Genomic DNA, 20,023 nt, shown 5'->3' with positions numbered 1-20,023 from the left:
TCCTCTTGGACGTCCCTTAGTTCTGCCCCTAGTTCTGCTGCTACAGGCCTAGGCTGCTGGAGGACCTCTCTGGATGCACTGAGCCCTTCTCTATCGATCCTTTTTATTTAATATATATATACCATTATTGCATTACACTCACTCTGTTTCTCCCTGTGTCCTTTCTCCGAGTGTCCCTGATCCCAGAGCTGGATGCTTCAGATCTGTGGTGGTTCTCCCACCAACTGGCCTAATCTCCATCTGTGGGATGCTGCTGCTGCTGACCTTCCTCCAGCCCACTGCTTCCAGCTGCCCATTTCCATCAATCTACTCTGCATCACCCTCACTTGAATGTTACTACCAGCTATATATGTAGTATATTTATGCTAGAGCCATACATCATAACAGTAAACTATGAATCAATTTCAATGTTCGCTTCTACTTTGTATGTATCATTTATCTGATCATACATGTATCCAACTGTGTGTTATATGTTCCTTGTCCTCCACCCCCTCTACCTCTTCTGTCCTTCTCAACTCCCCTTCCAGCAGCAGATGGGTCCCCCCATATAAAGAGTTTAAACCATCTGTCAGAGAGGAGAGCTATTAAGCGGCTCACTCTCCAACCAGGAACCGCTCGCTGTGATGAACGACACGGAGGCTTCTCTGTACTTGCAGCAAGGGTAACCCACTCAGTGCAACGAGACACTTCTAGTGTAAGTTACAAAGAGGTGGTCCCTGTCATCCTTTATTTATACAGGTGGGTTACAGGATAATGATATGCAAGTAAATGGGAGTGAATAAAGTTGAATGTGGGTGTGAGTGAAGAGCAGAAATAAGAAAAGTATGATGGGTGTGGTAAATGCATAGCTTATATATGAAAACATCATATGTTACAATCAGGGTTAACACAGTTCACAGTACAACTATTAATGATAATATAAAAAACCTTCTAACACCATCATCAGTTGGTACTAAGAAAATATCCCCCACACCATCACACCACCAGCAGCCTGAACCGTTGATGCCAGGCAGGATGGATCCATGCTTTATGGTGTTTAGGTCTAATTCTGACCACCTGAATGTTGCAGCTGAAATGGAGACTCGTCAGACCAGAAACGTTTTTCCAATCTTCTGTTGTTCAGTTTTGGTGAGGCTATTTGAATTGTAGCCTCAGTTTCCTGTTCTTAGCTGACAGGAACCCGCTGTGATCTTTTGCTGCTGTAGAACATAGTCTACCTCTGTTATTGCTGCACTTTTTCTTACATACCCATACCACTTATGTGCAATAACTGTTTCAACCTCATCCTCATGTATATAATATTCTTAAAAAAACAAAAAACAAAAAAAGCATCTTCTGTGTATATAATGTTCTCTGTGTTTTTGCACTGTGTGTTTCTAATTAGGGTCCAAGCACCGAATGTGTGAAGACCCTATTGAAACCCGTGGGTTTATTATTATTTATTCTTGTACTGCCTTTATACTTTTTCTCCTTTGGAGCTGCTGTAACGGTGAACTATCCCCACTGTGGGATCAATAAAGTTTATCTTATCTTCTTCAAGGTTGGTAATTTTGTGGTTCAGAGATGTTTTTCTGCATTCCCTGGTTGGAACCAGTGATTATTTGAGTTCCTGTTGCCTTTCTATCATCTCCAACCAGTCTGCCCATTCTCCTCTGACCTCACATGAACAAGCTGCTCTCTGGATTTTTTTCTCTTTTTCAGACCATTCTCTGTAAACCCTAGAGATGGTTGTTGGTGAAAACTCCAGTAGATCATCAGTTTCTGAAATACTCCAACAACCATGTGACGTTAAAAGTCCTTAAATCCCCTTTCTGCCCCATTTTGATGCTCCGTTTGACCTTCAGCTACATGAATGTATTGAGTTATGGCCAAGGCTGCACAATAGCTTGGTGGTTAGCTCCGTCACCTCACAGCTAGAAGATCCCTGGTTCATGTCCCGGCCTTCCTGGGATCTTCCTGCATGGAGTCTCCATGTTCTCCTGGACATGTGTGGGTTTTCTCCAGGTTCTCCAGCTTCCTCCCACAGTCCAGAAACACGCTGAGGTTAACTGGTGATTCTGAACTGTCCGTAGGTGTGAATGCGAGTGTGATTGTTTGTCTCTACGTATAGCCCTGTGATAGACTGTTACTGAATTCCCAACCTTCTCTGTTCCAATTGTTCCAATTTCCTCTTGTACTCCCGGGCACCCTCTCCTCTGTCATGGTGCTGAGTGCGACCCGCTTGTTGCTGTTTCCGCTCGGCCAATCACATCGCTCGCTCGTTCCAATCTCTGCTGTCGAGTTTTTGGCGCCCAATCGGATAGCCCGATTGTTCCAATTAGGTCACGTGCCCTCGGGACTTCCCAAGCACCATTGCGCCGCACTTGCGCAGTAGTGTATTCTCGCCGAATCTGCTGTAAGTACCGCAGCATCTTCTTTCTGTCATTTTAACGACGTAATTGTGCAAAACTGTTTTAAAAATCACGAGTTTGATTGACTCTCATCACACTGAGGTACCGTAGTGTGTTTTCGAACTGGACATGTAAAAATAATGGTGAAAAAGTCGTGACTTCGTGTCACAAACTGATGTGATGTTTTCATCGTGTGGTGTTAGCGTAGCATCATATCGTGTTCTCCGTGTGTTGTGGTAGCTGGCTAACATTCATGCTGGGATGTCCGTTCTCTAGATTAAACAGCTTAATGTGAGGTTTTATGACTGTAATAAATAAGCAGTAACATGTTTACATGTGTATATGTATGTGGTTACGTATATGTATATGTGTGAAATACACGTGTATATATGTGTATATGTATTGAATGTACATATAGAAAAACATTGAAGAACACAGATATATGCGTGTGTGTGTATATATATATAGATAGATAGATGTGTGTATATATATATGTGTGTGTATATATGTGTGTGTGTGTGTGTGTATATATATATATATATATATATATATATATATATATATATATATATATATATATATAAAATGAGAGACTGTTGATGTGTAAAGTTGTCAGTAATGTAAATAGATGTGTGATAAACTGGTTGACGAGTTTTCTGTTCTTTACAGGAACTGAGCTCAGATTTAGCTTCGTAAACAGTAAGTTGTCCTCACTGGTGTCCTTCATCGATTTTCTGTTCTCAGTAATCTTCCAGTGCTGCTGCATTTCTCTGCTCATTTTCATTTTCTCTGCTTAGATGGAACATCCAACTTTTAGAAGGGCCCCTAACGGGACCCTCCTGCTAAAGGCCTCGCCAGAGGCTCAGGCTCTGGGGCCCCGGCAGGCCGGCTACAGGGCCAGACCTTCCACTGGCTGCTGGAGAACGACGTGGGCTACGCCGTTAATCTGGTTTCCTCCCACCAGAAGGAGCGAGAGAGGACAGGGTCTCAGTCCCCGCTGATGGCCAACAAGGTGAATGACTGGACCTGATTTATTGTGACATACATTCTGACTGCAGCTCTAATTCTGGTTTGTGGACCTGCAGGATGCCTTCACCCGGTACTCCTCAGACTACCAGGACTTTGTGGAAGCCGTTAGGTTCCACAATGCGTTTGAGGAGGCCCGGGTGAAGTCCCTCCAGCCTGGGCAGGAGGGACAGGCCCTTGTTGGCTTCGGCGACTTCAGATTTGAGACCCTGCAGAGCCTGTACGAGGCTGAGGACCCAAAGAAGATCCGGTATGTTTTCACTGTAAAACATTTAAAGATTCTGTCATGATAGAACATCTGCTGGATGATCAGTGAAGATCTCAGTCACCTGAGGACCTTTATCATCTGCAGATTCGTCAACTACCTGAGGAGGAAGGCGCCAGCTCCAGGCACGCAGATGGAGAACGCCGTCCGCTACGTCAGAAGCCGAGACAGACAGAGGAGTAACCCTGCTGCTGCTGCCACCACTGCTACCAGGACCTCCACCTCCTCCACCTCCACTGCTACCAGGACCTCCACCTCCTCCACCTCCACTGCTACTAGGACCTCCACCTCCTCCACCTCCACTGCTACCAGGACCTCCACCTCCTCCACCTCCACTGCTACTAGGACCTCCACCTCCTCCACCGTCAGCAGCAGCTCTGTCTCTGTCTCGGCTTTGATGCAGGATCCCAGAGCTGCATCCCAGTATGTGTTTCATTTTGCTGATGTTTGACTTTGGTGATCTTTGAGGGTTTTTCTGAAGGAATATTTATATTTCTTGTGTGGTTCGGTTTCAGATTTGCAGCCTTTGTCTCTGGCCGGCGTTCTCTCTCTGCGGTGGAAATGCAGGCAAAGATAAAGAAGCTGGTGGTGTCTAAGCCTGCATTTCCAGGTGAGCTCTGGTTCAGCCTCAATGAAATACAGAGTTAAACTTTACTTGTTTTTCTCACTGTTTACCTCATGTTTCTGTATTTCCACTGCAGCCTCCTCCAGACGAGCTCTTTCCTCAGAACCACCTGAGGAGCCCATGGATGAAGAGCTGGTCCAGGCAGTAGTTGACGTAGAGGAGTGTAAGTACTCATTAAAGACAGACTGACACCTGGAACATGTTGGTGATAACAGAAACTTTGAATACATGCTGACTTGTCTTTTCCTTCTGCTTTGTAAATGTTTCTGAATTACAGAAGAACTGGAAACCAAACAGTAAGTCAGTGTCACATTAGAACTTTCTGGTGTCTTTGTGGGTTAATCACAGATCACTAACTGCCATGCTGCTCATAACCTGAATCATCCTGACTAATGAGATCACCTGTAGACACACCTCTCCTCCGTCCCGCTTTTCTTTACCTGCATAACCCCCCCCCCCCCTCCAGCTGCTGCCTGCATCCAGCCGTCGGTGTAATTAGCTTTCATCACGTCTCTCTGATTCTGTAAACCGTCCTGCTGTGCTCCTTAACCTCAACTCATCTTAACTCCATTCATGGAACTAAAACTGTACATTTCTGTTGCAGCCTCAGCAGTACAGGCCCCTCTCTCACTCCTCCCTCCTCCTCCACCTCCTGTTACCTCCTCCCTGCCACGGGGGCAAAATGGAGAAACAGCAGGGCCAGAGGAGCCCACTGATGAGGAGATGCTGGAGGCCTCACAGGAGCCTCATGCTCCTGTGGCCCAGGCTACACCTCTGGTGGCCCCACGGGTCCAGGCTGCCCTATGGGTCCAGGCTGCCCCAGCGGTCCAGGCTCCACCACCACCACCACCTGCACTGACGGAGCAGATGGCTGCCCCACCACCTCCTCCACCTGCTGGCAGTGCTGAGGTGAGTTGTCAGACAGTAGGTGTGGCCTGTCAGGTGTTGTGTTGCTCCCCAGGTGCTGAAGTTGTTTGATTTCTCTCTCTCTAGCTGCTCCCTGACTCCTGGAGAGCAGCTCTCACTGCAGAGCAGCAGCAGTGGATCGGCCGGGTGCTGTTTTCCAGGGACAGCTCGGGGAGGCCACGGCTCATCGGAGACCTGAACCTCTGGTGGTACCCTCCCCAGACCCGGCCGGTCTACAGTCAGCCTCCCGCGTCCCCCGACCCCTTCTTCGCATGTCGGCTGTTCCTGTGGATGCCACACAGGATCTGGCGTCTGCAGCTGACATGCCCCCAGCCTTCATGCACAGGGTCCATGATGAAGGCTGGGCTGTACAGGACCATCCGGAGGGTCCTGGACATCGACGGCTGGTATCTCATGGCCACTGAGTACCTAGAGTGCCGTCGATGTAAGAAGAAGGTCAGAGGCTGGTCACAGGGCATCATCAGGCAGCTGCCCCACACCTACAGCTGCCAATTTCCTGCTGTACTCATGTACAGGTAAGAGCCAGTTTAACCACACTGTGTGCCTGCGTGTTGGACATGGATGAAACTGAGAGTGATGCTGCTGCTTGTTGCTGCAGGTTGTCCTGACCTGAGGGTGGTTGCACAGCTGAAGTCCCGCACTCTTGGCAACAGTGCCACTCAGCTGTGCAACACCCTGCGGGAGACCCACACTGACTCCTGGATGCGGAGAGCGATCCACTACCTCGGCGTGTGTGAGCAGTTCCTGGCCTTGTGCTCCGTGAGGGGGCCGTTTCCACCACCGCCCCAGATGCCCCCTCTGCCGTCAGCCGAGTGGCTGCTGACGGTGTACGGCTACGACGTCCTAATGTGGCTGGAGGAGTACAAGGCCAGGATCACGTCCACCTTTGGATCCATCCTGAAGATGGATTAAACCAAGAAGGTGAAGGAAGTTTATCTGTTTGACGTGTCTCTCACTGAAACCTGTGCGTCTCTGTGTCCGTCCAGGTGACGAAGAAGCTCGCAGGTATCGCCTCGGACACGGCCGCGTGGGTTACTGTCGGTAACGAGCATGGGCAGGTCCTCATCAGTGTCCTCACCTCCTCAGAGGGCTCTGAGGGCCTGTCCAGCATGGTGGCCGGATTGATGAGGCGATACCAGCACACCGGGGTAGCTCCCCCCCAGCTCATCTACGTAGACCGGGACTGCTGCAGCCGAGACGGCGTGTCCAAGACAGCTGCCTTATTTCCAGTATGTACCTGAGATTAATGTGACTCCTGACAGTCAGACATCATTCATGTTCCTTACCCACGTGACCATAGACCAGAGTCAGGACAGGTTTTGTTCTGAGCATTTAGAACATATTGGACATAAAAACTCTAACTTCCAACCACCTCACAGATAATTAAAACTCTGATGTTGTCTTATTAAATATCGTTTTATTAATATTTATATATATATATATATATATATATATATATATATATATATATATATATATATATATATATACACACACATACATACATACATTTGATTTTCTTATTTAATATTGATATTTTAATACTTACTGCTTGCTGTTATGCACCGTCCAGTGGAAGCTATTTCTATTTTCGGCATGCCATGTATTTGACAATAAAGCTATTGTAATTCTAATTCTGTTTTGTTTTTTTTTCTGTTTCACAGGAGTGGGGACAGCTGCTGGTGAGGCTGGACATCTGGCACCTGATGCGGTGCTTCGCATCTGGTGTCACCACTGAGTCTCACCAGCTCTACCCCACTTTCATGAGGCAGCTGTCTCATTGCATCTTCGAGGTGGATTCTGGAGATGCCCGCCGTCTCGCTGAGGCCAAGCGGTCCGAGCTGGAGGGGAAGCACGGGATGGTCGGCCTGACGGACGCCGAGGTGATCCGGAGCATCTCCAAGGAGGAGTGGAGGCTCCACTGTCGTCGGCGGACGCGTGGGGCCGAGGAGACCGCACTCTTCGTCAACGACCTCCTGGACACCTTCAGCCTTCCGGCCGGACGCAACACCCTGGACATCCCGCTGCTAGACGCTCTCCGCATCCAGGACATCTGGAAGACGCAGAGACGCCACCTCAGCTGCATTCAGGACCCACCGGGCGTGCAGCTGTACAGCCAGACTGGCAGGCTGACAAAGGGCGGGGTCAGCCTGCCGGTTTATCGCTGCGCCGGGGGCTCCACGTCCCTGGAGTCCTTCCACCTCCACCGGTTCATCCCAGGTAACTCCTGTCTCTCAGCCTGCAATACAGAAACATTATGTAGTAAGTGTATGACGTGTGCTAATACCGTACACTTAATGTCTGAATTAAAATCTGTTTTGTCAGTTTACAGTGCCAGCGCCAAATACTTCCAGGTGTTCCTGGTTGATGGACTGGTGAGGTGGAATGAGGACAGAGCAGCAGCAGCTGCACCTCCGGTTGCAGCTGAGGAGCAAGTGGCGTCTCTGCGCTCCTACTGTGGCCACCTCAAGCACATCCTGAACCAGAAGAGCCAACGGGTGCTTGGCCTTCACATGTTTCAGGACTTCACCAGGCCTGCTGCGTACACAGGTAGATGATATGAAAACACTCCGTCATTATGTCAGCTGTTGGAGCAGTGAGTCTGACCCTCCTTATGCTTTGTCTCAGGTGAGCTCATCGGGGTGGAGTACCTGTACCAGCAGACCGGACGTGTGCTTGAGGATGTCAGTCTGGACCCTGACGCTCCGGACGAGGCTGCTGCCATCCAGGCGCTGGAGGAGGCGGATGAGGGGTTCGAGGACGATGTCGGGGACCCCACGGTCTTCGAGCCAGAGCCCCCCTCCGCCATCACAGCGGCAGCAGCCCGGTCAGGTGATCCAGCTGACGCACCCAGGTCTGAGCCATCCTGTCCGGCCGCCCCTGACCAGGACGCCCCTCCTGATGCCCGGAAGGACCAACTCCGGCTGCCCCATACTCCTCCGACTCTGAGGTAACTTCTGCAACTACTAACCACCAGTAATGTAACGGCAGAGGATTCGGTTTCTTCATCTAAATAAAAAGCACCTTGGAGAAACTATTTAACAGCACTTTATGCTTTCTGCTTTTCAATTTCTACATTTCTCCCCCTGTGGTTCTTCAGGAGGAGATCCAGGGTCCTGATGGTCAGCCGGGATACCAACATGTCCTGAAGTTGGCCCAGGCCCTGGTGGAGATCCGGAACCTTCAGGGGCTCTCTGACAGCAGGGTAGACAGGCTCATTGCACTCTGGCAACGCCTGCCAGAGTGCAACAAGCGCCGAGTCGTCTACCCTGCGAGACACCAGGAGAGGCAGCCCATGGGGCGGTTCAAGGCAGCGAAGGGGAAGAACACCTCCTGTCCTGGAAAGGAGAGTCTCCAACGGTAGGTCTCTTTAAAACAGCCGTTCCTCCACCACCGTCCGCTCCAGTCCTGTACAGTAACAACCATCTCATCCTTCGCTGCCTTCTAGCTGCCTGCTCGGACAGAACGCGGGCCCTGCAAACTGGCCCAGCGCCAGTCGCCTGGTCGAGGCCATTTGCAGCCAGCTCTGCCGTCTCCACCCCGCCACAGCCCGTGTCGGTGGGGTCCCAAAGACCCGGTGGTCCCTGGTCCTCACCGACTACGTGGCCATCAGAGAGGCAGTGCTGGTGTGCCCGCGTCTGATGGCTCAGACCACCATCCAGCTCTTTGAGCTCAACCAGAGGACCCTCTCTCAGTGGTAAGAGCTGATATGAAGCTCTTGTTATCTATGATTTGTTTTATTTTAATGAAAACCCAGCAGCCTAAAGTCTCTTTGTGTGTTTCAGGTTCTCACGTCGTCAGAAGGCCTGGAAGAGGACTGTGCTGGAGCAGGGAACTGGCATCGTCCCTGCTCTAGCAGTAGCAGATGAGCCTCTCCCTGCTGCCAAAGGGCTGTCCCTGGTGCAGGTGGGACAGGGACAGCCATTCGTGTTCCCTGGACCTGAGGAGCAGCCTGGACCATCAGCTGGAGGTCAGCCAGCCCCTCCTCCTCCTCCTCCTCCTCCTCCTCCTCCTCATCAGCATCCTCCAGCCATCGGCTCTGCTCCTGCAGCCGCTCCTCTTCCTGGACTGACTCAGCTGCCAAGGACGACGGCTTACAGGAAGAGGAAGGCAGCCGAGGAGGCTGCTGCGGCTGCTGCTGCGGGAGAGGGCCCTCCACCACGGACTAAAGCCCGCCGGCAGACTGCACAGTACACCTGCAGTAAGTGTGGCCAGCTCAAACGGCTGGACACTGGCCACACACGCATTGCAGGTGTGTCCTACTGTGCAGCTGTCGGCGGGATGACTGTAGAGGAGTGGAGGGAAAATATGAGGAGGCCTCCAGAGGAGAAAACAGACTCAATTTTTTTTTTCGTTAAAATTATTTTTGGTTAAAAACATGTTCAGATATATGTATGTATGTGTATATGTATGTATGTGTATATGTATATATATATATATACACACACATATATATATATATATATATATATATATATATATATATATAAATAGAATTTATTAAATAAAAAGAATGTCATCTGCATCTTGATTCTTCCTGTTGTTTATTTCCATCACACTGAGGACATCTGAACTTCAGCGGCTCAGTAAAACACATTAACACAGAGGTCAGAGGTCAACCTGATCATCAGGATCTATCAGCTGGAACATGAGGTCTCCTAGAGGGAAACAGTCTGTTAGTAGAGTTATGGAAATAAATCAGAGTACATGTATCCTAGTACACACACACACACACACACACACATACACACACATACACACACACACACAGTGCCTATTACTACACACAGAGTGCACAAGTACATTGATACACACACAGAGTGTACGTTACTACACAGAGTGTACAAAGTACATGTATATCAGTAAATACGTGTATAATTTATGTGTAATTTTAACAGTGTGTGTGTGTGTGTGTGTGTGTGTGTGTGTTTATACTGCAGTATAACGGTGCAGTATTTTCCACGCTTATGCTGTGCGCGTACCGGTACCACCATGCGTACGCGATGGTACCGTACCCGTTGACGTGCTTCGTTTTCGCCGTTTCGTTCGTCCCGCTGCGTCCGAGCCGCCGAACCGGCCGTTTCGCACTTTCGCCATGGCCGGGGATCGACCGATGACCTCCCGCCGCTTTTCCCTTCTCCCCCCACCGAGAAGATTGGCGTCCAGCCTATGTCCGACCAAGACCACAGTTGAAGAGGAGGAGAGAGGAGAAAAAGCATGATGGTACGTCCTACTTTGGCTGGGAAGGAAATGAGAGGTCAAAGGTTATGTGAATGTTAACTCTTTTTGTGTAGTATGTCCTTTTATTTGAACATTATGTTAACTCTTATGTATACCTTATAGTTGATTTTATTTCATTAAGCTAATTTGGTTAGAGTTGGAGAATTTGATTTGAGCAAGTTATAAGTTTACTGTTAGATTAGGGTTAGGTATTATAGTTGTTATTTTATTAAGCTAATTAGGGTTGGAGAAAATAAATTGGGCAGGCTATAATAAATATATTGTTTGGTTAGGGCTAGGTATTTTAGTCAATTTTATTTTAATGAGCTAATTTGGTTAGGGTTAGAGAGATTCTAATTTAGGCAGATTATAATAAATTTACTGTTTGGTTAGGGTTAGATGTTATTAGATTTGTTTATTAAGCTGATTTGGTTAGGGTTAGAAAAAATTGTAATTTTAACAGGCTGTAATCAGTTTATTGTTTGGTTGGGGTAAAATGTTTTAATGGAATTTATTTTAATCAGCTAATTTGGTTGAAGTTAGAAAGGGCTATTTGGTCAGGTTATAAGTTTACTCTGCTTAGAGTTAGGTATTTATAGTTGAATATGTTTTATATATGCTAATTTTGTTAGGGTTGAGTAAAGAATTAGGGCAAGTTACAATACGTTTATTGTTTACTTAGGGTTAAATATTATGGTTACATTTATTTTCATGAGCTAATTTGGTTGAGATTAGGGTTAGGTTAGGGGAAGGGGAATGAACCTGTCTCCTTCTGGGAGCAGGAGGTGCACGGTCCTTCCAGGGTGGTCTCCTTCCCCAGTCCCAGGTCCATTGGTTGTGGCCAGCCCACTTGCCATAGCAGACCTCCGTCCAACCACCGGCAACCATTGTCTTTTCGTTTTAATTTCGCCTTTGCTATTCTATTTAAATAATTTAATATCTACATACTATATTTTTAAATAAAATGAATATTTTTAAATCAAACTAAGAAGAACTAAAAACAATTCTCTCAAAAAGCAAGACAAAGAAATAAACCAAAAAACCCCCACTCCAAATCAAAATTATGTGCCTGTAAAGCGCGATGTTTCGACCAATTGCTGGTCTTCTTCAGGCCAGGCACACAAAAGAAACACTAATTGTATTGCAGTCAGAGCTTCAGTGCTGACATGCTTCCCCTTCGGCTGTCTGAGCAAGAATGACCCAGCAAGGTCTGCTTGTCTATTTATACCAGCGATAGCTCCGCCCTTCGAACTTTTCTGAATTTTAGTTTTTATGGTTAGAATGAGCTGTAGTAACCCCACTGACCAAATTTTGCCTGTGTATGTTTTTTTAATGCTTTTTAGTGCTTTTAAATGTTTTTTCACCAATTTTAGATGTATATATATATATATTTAATGTGTTCTTAATGTTTTTAATACTTTTTAATGTTTTTAACCCAGTTTTTGCATGTATGTTTTTTAATGTATTTTTAATGTGCTGATATTTTTAACCAGATTTTGCATGCATGTTTTTTTTTTAACTTGAATTATAAAATAAATAGTTTTTAAATGAGAAATTGTTTTAAACTTTTGTAAAGTTATTGTTTTGAACTTTTTCCAGTTAGTAAATGTGTGAAATTTGGAATCGTCAATTAACATGATTGTTTTTAGGCCTGATAAAATTAAAAATAAGGAAAGGTTAGGGTTAGGAGAAACAGGGTTGGAAAGACTAGGGTTAGGGTATGTAATTAGGGTTCAGGTAAGTGGTTAGGGTTAGGCATAAGAGGTAGGGAAAGGTTAGGGTTAGGGTTGGGGTTGGGGTTAGGTTTAGGTGCTAGGGGATCCAACTTCTCATGGGAGGGCCCGACCCCCTGGGCGGTCTTCTAAGGGAAACTCTCCTCTCACAGGGGTCCCAACTCCCCAAGGAGTCGGCAGTGCACGGGCCATCTCCCTGTGAGGTACCCCACCCAGACCTCACTTGCCCTCATCACTCCATAGTTTAGGCTTTGTATCATAGATAATAAATTAATTTTGTTTTTTATTTATTAATTAGATATATTTATAAACTGAAAACCCTGTTAATTTGCCCTTTTTAGGTAGCCATCCCATAATAGACCTTTTAGGGTGCCCAGTAGCTACGTTACAGCCCTTCTTGGGCCTTCTTCAGGCATGGGTCACCCGTTCCCATCTGGTGAGCTGTTGCTTCTTCAAACTATCCCCATCAAATGAGCTCCTCATGTGTCTGTCCTTTCTTTTATACCCCGTGTCTCCGCCCCCTTTCCTTCATTTGAAATTGTGTTTTCTTGTTTTAGTTTTCCAATTACTCATGATTTGGTTTTCCCTTTTTGCTTTGGTTCTACTTGTGTTTTTGTCTCTCTCCACAGGTTTTTTCCTCCCACAGGTCCGGATCCATCCAGGTAAGTACAGGTAAATTTTTTTTACTTTGTTTTTAAACTGTTTTATACATAATTTAGCATTGGTTTTGGGGTTATAAAATTCTGTTTGTCCAATTAGTCAAACTTTTGGTTTAATGGTTTTTAAATTTATTTTTAACTCATGCAATAACTCTTGGTCTTATTAGTTCCAATAGTCAAACTTTAGGTTTTAAGAGTATTTTGAATTTATTTTGAAGTTATGCAATAGCTGTTGGCCTTATGTACGCTTCTTCCCTTTTTATTTTGACTTTGATTCTTGGGTTTATTTCTTTGCTTCATTTTCCGCCGTAGCCCTTTGCTTTTAATTTCAATAACTTCATTTACTCCCTCCTCCTATGTGACTGTCTTTTTGTTAATTTTAAACCATAGTTCTTTGCTTTAAATCAAATAATTTTAAATACCTTTTCCCCAATGTGACTGTTTTTCTTTTGTAATTTTTAAAAACCCACTCCCCAATATGTCCAAATTGTTTTTAATTTTTGACCCACGATAGGAATTTTTTAACCTCTTTTAGTGGACTAGGGTTAGGGTTAGGTTAGGGGATACCCCAGCTTCGGGTGTGCACGGGCACAGGGGCTGTATAGCCTTCATTTATTTGCCTGGTTTAAAAAAGTCAGAGATTAGGGTCAGAATGCCTCATATATAATATCACACCTGGAGGGGAGGCCTACTCAATGGGAACATTTTCAGGGATGTGATACTAAGGTTGAAGGCCAGGTTTGTTAAAGAGGTCGGGATTTGGATGGGAAGGTCTGGGCCGGGCATCAGGACCCAAGGTTAGAGACTCAGGGTAGGGGATAAGCTATCAGGGCCAGGGATTAGGGTTATAGGCCAAAGGTCAGGATAGGAGGCAGTAGCTAGGGTTAGATATTCAGGCAAGGGGTTAGGGTTAAAGGTCAGGGAGTCAGGGTAGGGGATTAGGGTTAGGGAAGGATATCGGGGCAGGGGGTTTGGGTTAAAGGTCTGGGAGTCAGGGTAGGGGTTAGGGTTAGTGTAGGATATCGGGGCAGGGGGTCTGGGCCAAAGGTCAGGGAGTCAGGCTAGGGGGTTGTGGTTAGGGTTAGATATCAGGGCAGGGGGTTAGAGTTAAAGGTCAGGGAATCAGGGTAGGGGGTTGTGGTTAGGGTTAGATATCAGGGCAGGGAGTTTGGGTAAAAGGGTTAGGTTAGGGGACAAATAACATGATTAAAAAATGCACGCTATGAAGATTGGCACAGGTCTTTTTATGTTACTGTTGAATTAAGAAAATAAAAAAGGAAAAAAGAGAACAAAAGAAAACCAAGAAAAAAAAAACTATACGTGAGTAATAAGTGTCATATATGGTTGTTTAGAATATGCTGTCTTTATTTTAAGTGTTGTATTGGAATGATTAAAATTGCTATTTATGTTTGTATTGATTCTTGACCGGATGGACCTCAGAGTACATAAATGATAAGTTATTGTGATTATATGGTTGAATACTGGAAGAGGATGAATAAGGAAAGTTTTGTTTCTGATGGGTTTTGAACCGGTGATCATAGGTTTCTGAATCTACTGTCCAACCCCGGTGAAGCAATTATCAGGACCGCAGCCCGGATGGAGTGACCGGACCAGAACCAGAGCTGAGGAGGAGGAGGGGAGAGGAGAAAAGGTCTGATGGTACGTCCTGTTCGGCCGGGAAGGAATTGTGAGGTCAAAGGTTATATGGATATTTATAATTTTTGCAGAATGTATCCTTTTATTAGAGTATTGCGTTTGCTCCTATGTATGTCTTATGGTAAATTTTAGTTCATTAGGCCAATTTGGTTAAAGAGTTTGATTTGGGCAAATCATAATGAGTTTAGAATTAAATTAGGGTTGAGTTACTTCAGTGAGTAATTGAATTAGGGTTAGAGAAAATAATTTTAAACAGGCTATAATAGATGTATTGTTTAGGTTTGGTTAATTATTTTAGTCCATTTTTACGTTAATAGGTTAATTTGATTAGGGTTAAAGAGATTCTAATTTTAGGCAGGTTATGATTAATTTGCTATTTGGTTACAGTTGAATGTTATTATTAGATTTGTTTATTTAACTATTTGGTTAGGCTTATAAAAGATTAGAATTTAAACAGGCTATAATCAGTTCATTGTTGGGTTAGGGTTAGATGTTTTGATGAGATTTATTTTAATCGGCTAGTTTGGTTAAGGGTAGGAAAGGTAATTTGGTGAGGTTATAATAAATTTGCTATTTGCTTAGGGTTAGATATTTAAAATTGGGCATATTTTATATATGCTAATTTGATTAGGGTTAAGGAAATGAGTAGGGCAAGTTACAGTGGATTATTTGCTTGAGATTGGATGTTGTAGTTACGTATATTTATTTTGATAAGCTAAATTGGTTAAGGTTAGAAAGAGTGATTTGGGCAGGTTATAAAAACTTTATTGTATGATTAGGGTTAGATATTGAATTTTATTTTGATAAGCTAATTTTGTTCAGGTTAGAAAAAATTTAGGCAGACTGTCAGGTTTATTGTTAGGTTAGAGTTAGATGTTTTGGTTAGATTTATTTCGTGTAAATTGACTGAAGTTAGAAAAAGTGATTCAGTCAAGTTATAGTAAGTTTACTGTTTGTTTAAGGTTAGGTGTTTTTAGTTGAATGTGTTTTATATACGCTAATTTGGTTAGGGTTAGAGATATAATTAGGGCAAATTACAATGAATTTGTTATTTAATTAAGGTAAAATATAATTACATTTATTTTCATAAGTTGAGTTGGTTGAGGTTAGGAGGGATGCTTTGGGAAGGTTTTTATTGTGTAATTAGATGTTATTTTTGAACTAAATTAGTTAGGTTTACAACCAGTATGCTTATTTTATTAAGGTCGGACGCTATAATTGGATGTATTTTATTGAGTCAAGTGGTTAAGGTTAGAAAGGAGTGATTTAGGCTAGTTGTTATCTTATTGTTCAGTTGAGATAAATGTTTTCACCTTCTGATTTTGGTTAAAGTTGAGAAATATGTTTTGATCCAGTTTATGTTTGATGTTTAATTAGGGGTAGGAATTATATTTTTGTCAGATTAATTATACTCTAAATATTGATCATTTTCATTTCATAATTTGAGAAGACCCGCATCTGAAATAATATTAAATTGCAAATAAACAAATAAATAAGAGTACTTTTACCTACATTACCCTATAATGCCCTACAGAGGTAATAATAATAATAATAATAATAATAATAATAATAATAATAATAATAATAATAATAATAATAATAATAATAATAAATTTTATTTATAAAGCGCTTTACAAGTAAGTCAAAGATGCTGTACATAAAATACAATAAAATAAAACAGTTAATTAAAATCAATAAACAGTAAATCAAGTTCAAGATAAAATACAGAATCACTTACGGAAAGCAGATCTAAAAAGGTGAGTCTTTAAAAGGGATTTAAATGTGGTGAGGTTGGTGCAGTCATGGAGGGCATGGGGGAGTGAGTTCCAGAGTGTGGGGGCGGCAATGGCGAAGGCTTTGTCCCCCTAATGTCGCCGGCTGGTCCTGTGCGGGATGGAAAGGAAGTTTGCGTGGGATGAACGGAGATTCCTGGGGGGGGGGGGGGGGGGGGGGGGGTGTAGGGGAGGAGCAAATCGGTAAGGTAAGAGGGGGCAAGATTATGGATGGACTTGAAGGTGAGGAGAAGCAGTTTGTACTGGATGCAGTGTGAAATGGGGAGCCAATGGAGGTTCCGCAGGACGGGGGTGATATGGTCATGAGAACAGGTTCGGGTGGGGAGTCGGGCTGCAGAGTTTTGAATGTGCTGAAGTTTATTGAGAACTTTGGAGGTGGAGCCGAAGAGAATGCTATTGCAGTAGTCAAGGCGGGAAGTGACGAAGGCATGAATGAGGGTTTCAGCGGCTGAGAAGGAGAGGAAGGGGCGGAGACGGGTGATGTTGCAGAGATGGAAATAGGCAGTTTTGGTGATCTGATTAATGTGGGGTTCAAAAGTGAGGTTGCTGTCAAATATTACACCGAGGTTACGGATGTGAGCAGAAGGAGACAGGGTGGTGTTACCAATGGTAATGGGGGAGTGGGGAAATGGTGTGAGTGATTTAGGTCCAATAAAGATGAGATCAGTCTTGTCGCAGTTTAACAGGAGAAAATTTTTCCTCATCCATGATTTAATGTCGGCCAAGCAGCTGGAGAGAGAAGGGAGGGTGGTGGTGGCGGTGGTGTTGGTGGAGATGTAGAGTTGGATATCGTCGGCGTAGCAATGGAAGTGTAGGTTGTGGCGGCAGATGATGTTGCCGAGGGGGAGGAGGTACAGGATAAAGAGGAGGGGGCCAAGGACTGATCCTTGAGGGACACCATGGGACAGGGGGGCGGTGGGGGATGTGCAGTTGTTGACCTTGATGAATTGTTGTCTATTAGTGAGATATGATGTGAACCAGGTGAGGGCGGTGCCGGTGATGTTGATGGAGGATTGAAGGCGGGACAGGAGGATGGAGTGATTGATTGTGTCAAATGCTGCAGAGAGGTCGAGGAGGATGAGGATGGTGACTTGTCCAGAGTCTGAGGAGAGGAGGAGATCGTTGGTGACCTTGAGGAGAGCAGTTTCAGTGCTGTGATAAGAGCGGAATCCGGATTGAAAGGTTTCATACAGGTTGTTGGAGGTGAGATGAGTTTTCAACTGGGCAGCGACGACACGTTCTAATGTTTTGGATATGAAGGGGAGGTTGGAGATGGGCCGGAAGTTGTGAGGGGAGGTTGGATCCAAACCAGGTTTTTTGAGGATGGGGGAGACAGAGACGAGCTTGAGGGGTGAGGGGACACAGCCAGTACTGAGGGAAGTGTTGATGATGTTAGAGATGAGGGGGGAGATAACAGGGAGGCAGTTTAGAAAAAAGATCTAATGAAGTGCTAAATCATGCATAACAAAACCACACGTACATGCTTTTAATTAATTCCTTCTACTAAAAAATTCAAATCAAAAGGAAACTTTTTTGAAAAATTTAATAGACAAACACATCAGTACTAGAATAACTTTGTGAAAACAAATAATGAATAAATAATTAAATAAATAATAAGTAAGACAGGGGGCTGCACAGTGGCGTAGTGGTTAGCACTTTCGCCTTGCAGCAAGAAGGTCCCTGGTTCGCATCCCGGCTTTCCCGGGATCTTTCTGCATGGAGTTTGCATGTTCTTCCTGTGCATGCGTGGGTTCTCTCCGGGTACTCCGGCTTCCTCCCACAGTCCAAAAATATGCTGAGGTTAATTGATTATTCTAAATTGCCCGTAGGTGTGAATGTGTGAGTGCTTGTTTGTCTCTGTATGTAGCCCTGTGACAGACTGGTGACCTGTCCAGGGTGTCCCCTGCCTTCGCCCGAGTCAGCTGGGATAGGCTCCAGCCCCCCCATGACCCTAGTGAGGATTAAGCGGTGTATAGATAATGGATGGATGGGTGGATGGATAAGTAAGACAATAATTTCATAGATTTTTTTTCCTTTTTCAAGGAAGGACTAAGTGCTTATGATGTTGTTTTTCTTATTTTACTATTGTAGGTGAAAGGGAAGATAAAAGTACTTAAGTGCTTTCCGTTACAGATGTTATGGATCTAGAAGGAAATGAGCAATTATTTGATCTTATAGTTAAAGTTTTTCTTAAGAATCTGACTCAATATTTTTCATTTAGCCCTAAAGGATGTACTGTTTTTAAGTTGTGTATCCGTTTCCTTTCAGCCGCCTGCCTTTGTCTCCGAGTCCACCTGACGTTGTGTTCAAGGACCATGTAAGTAATCTTATCTCCGCCATGTTCCAAAAAGTGTCTATACAGGACTGTGGAGTCGTTTTTCCTGTGGACAAGGTAAGTATGACTGTACATTCTTATCCTAAGGTTATTCCCTGTTTCTCCTATATAGATTTTCTTACAGGTTTTGCAACAGATGGCGTAAATTATGTTTTTCGTGTCCATGGAGTACTTTCCATGGACTGGCCCTCCCAGCTGTGAATGGATGTTTTCAAAGTAAGTAACCCTTTTAAACTTTTCCTATTTATTCTTATTTTTTGTTGGTTATGGTTTAACCACTATTTTAACCAATATGTCTTTTAAATTTTTGTTGTGTTTATAGGCTGTAATCATTTTGTATTTATTGAAAGATGGAATTGTTGTCTGGAGCTGTTGGAAATTACCCCTAAATACAGAATTTAATGGTCTGAGTTGTTTTGAATAGGTTACTATAAATGGTATTATGGCTTGTTTATCATTATTGCTGGAATAATTGGTTGTTTTGGAAAATTTCAGATACTTGTTTTTTTATGTATCTGAGGAACCTGGAGGAATATCCCCTGGGATGAAGGGCCCTAAAAAGGACACGGGTGGCTGCCTCAACATCCTCCTTGTAAGTACGAATCCTGTGAAATCTAATCAACTGAGATTTTATAATTCCTGCAAGGGTATGTTTAGGATGATAACTGGTTTTAAATAACAGAGCATGTCTGTCCGTCTCTTTAAAGTAAACTTTAGTAGAGAGGCCCTTCGTCCCAAGGGAAAAATCTGAGAAAAAGACTCGTGTCCAGGAATTCCACCTGAAGGCATTGTAGATTTGCCTTCAGGCAGATCCTGGGATGACGATTATTCAGTATGTCTATGAAGTTGTTAAACTCTCTCTCCAAATGTGGCCATAGGCCAAATATGTCGTCCAGGTACCTCAGATACAGTGTGGGTGTGGTAGGGCATTTGGTGAAAGCTGTAGCTTCCCAGTCGGCTAGATATATGTCTGCGTATGCTGGTGAGTATTTGCGACCCATGGCGCATCCCGAAATTTGTAAGTATGATTTGTCATTGAAAATAAAATCATTTCTGGTCAGGGTAATCTCCAAAAGCTCCAGAAAGCTTGGTCCGGCCGCTGAGCATCCGGGCTTTGGATGAAAGCTTTTTGAACGGCCCTAAGACCCAGTTTTGTATCTATATTTGTCTAAAGTGGTTCTACGTCTATTGAAAATAGAAAGGTATTTTCCGGAACACGTATGTTTTTTAATTTTTCAATAAAATCATAGGTGTCCTTGATATAGCTGTTATGTTTGTTGGACAGTGGATTTAGAAAGTGATCAATGTATTCTGTAATGTGATAGGAAGTGGAGCCGCAGTCGCTGATGATGGGACGTCCACTGGGAACATTATGAGGCACCGGCCAAGATGCC

At 44.3% G+C, this 20,023-nt stretch overlaps 3 protein-coding genes across 3 annotated transcripts; all 3 read left to right on the top strand.

Moving 5' to 3' along the window:
- Positions 1–2,294: 2,294 nt before the first annotated feature.
- Positions 2,295–5,039, top strand: LOC118471765 (uncharacterized). The gene is made up of 9 exons (XM_055011700.1): positions 2,295–2,395; positions 3,060–3,089; positions 3,188–3,402; positions 3,476–3,666; positions 3,769–4,104; positions 4,197–4,291; positions 4,383–4,469; positions 4,584–4,602; positions 4,911–5,039. Coding segments are annotated over exons 3-8 (723 nt in total). The 5' UTR covers positions 2,295–2,395; positions 3,060–3,089; positions 3,188–3,390; the 3' UTR covers positions 4,586–4,602; positions 4,911–5,039.
- A 569-nt stretch (positions 5,040–5,608) lies between these two features.
- Positions 5,609–8,473, top strand: LOC129347250 (uncharacterized). Its single transcript, XM_055011698.1, has 7 exons — positions 5,609–5,748; positions 5,832–6,100; positions 6,220–6,462; positions 6,898–7,453; positions 7,559–7,783; positions 7,862–8,183; positions 8,334–8,473. Exons 2-7 carry the CDS (start codon positions 5,936–5,938, stop codon positions 8,380–8,382), a joined length of 1,560 nt encoding a protein of 519 aa, XP_054867673.1. The 5' UTR covers positions 5,609–5,748; positions 5,832–5,935; the 3' UTR covers positions 8,383–8,473.
- LOC129349186 (formin-A-like) lies at positions 8,381–9,637 on the top strand. Its single transcript, XM_055011699.1, has 3 exons — positions 8,381–8,593; positions 8,682–8,930; positions 9,019–9,637. Exons 1-3 carry the CDS (start codon positions 8,529–8,531, stop codon positions 9,605–9,607), a joined length of 903 nt encoding a protein of 300 aa, XP_054867674.1. The 5' UTR covers positions 8,381–8,528; the 3' UTR covers positions 9,608–9,637.
- The last annotated feature ends 10,386 nt before the right edge of the window (positions 9,638–20,023 follow it).

The sequence above is a fragment of the Amphiprion ocellaris genome, chromosome 6, assembly GCF_022539595.1.
Source record: "Amphiprion ocellaris isolate individual 3 ecotype Okinawa chromosome 6, ASM2253959v1, whole genome shotgun sequence".
Classification (NCBI taxonomy): domain Eukaryota; kingdom Metazoa; phylum Chordata; class Actinopteri; family Pomacentridae; genus Amphiprion; species Amphiprion ocellaris.
This window is presented reverse-complemented; position numbering and strand designations above follow the sequence as displayed.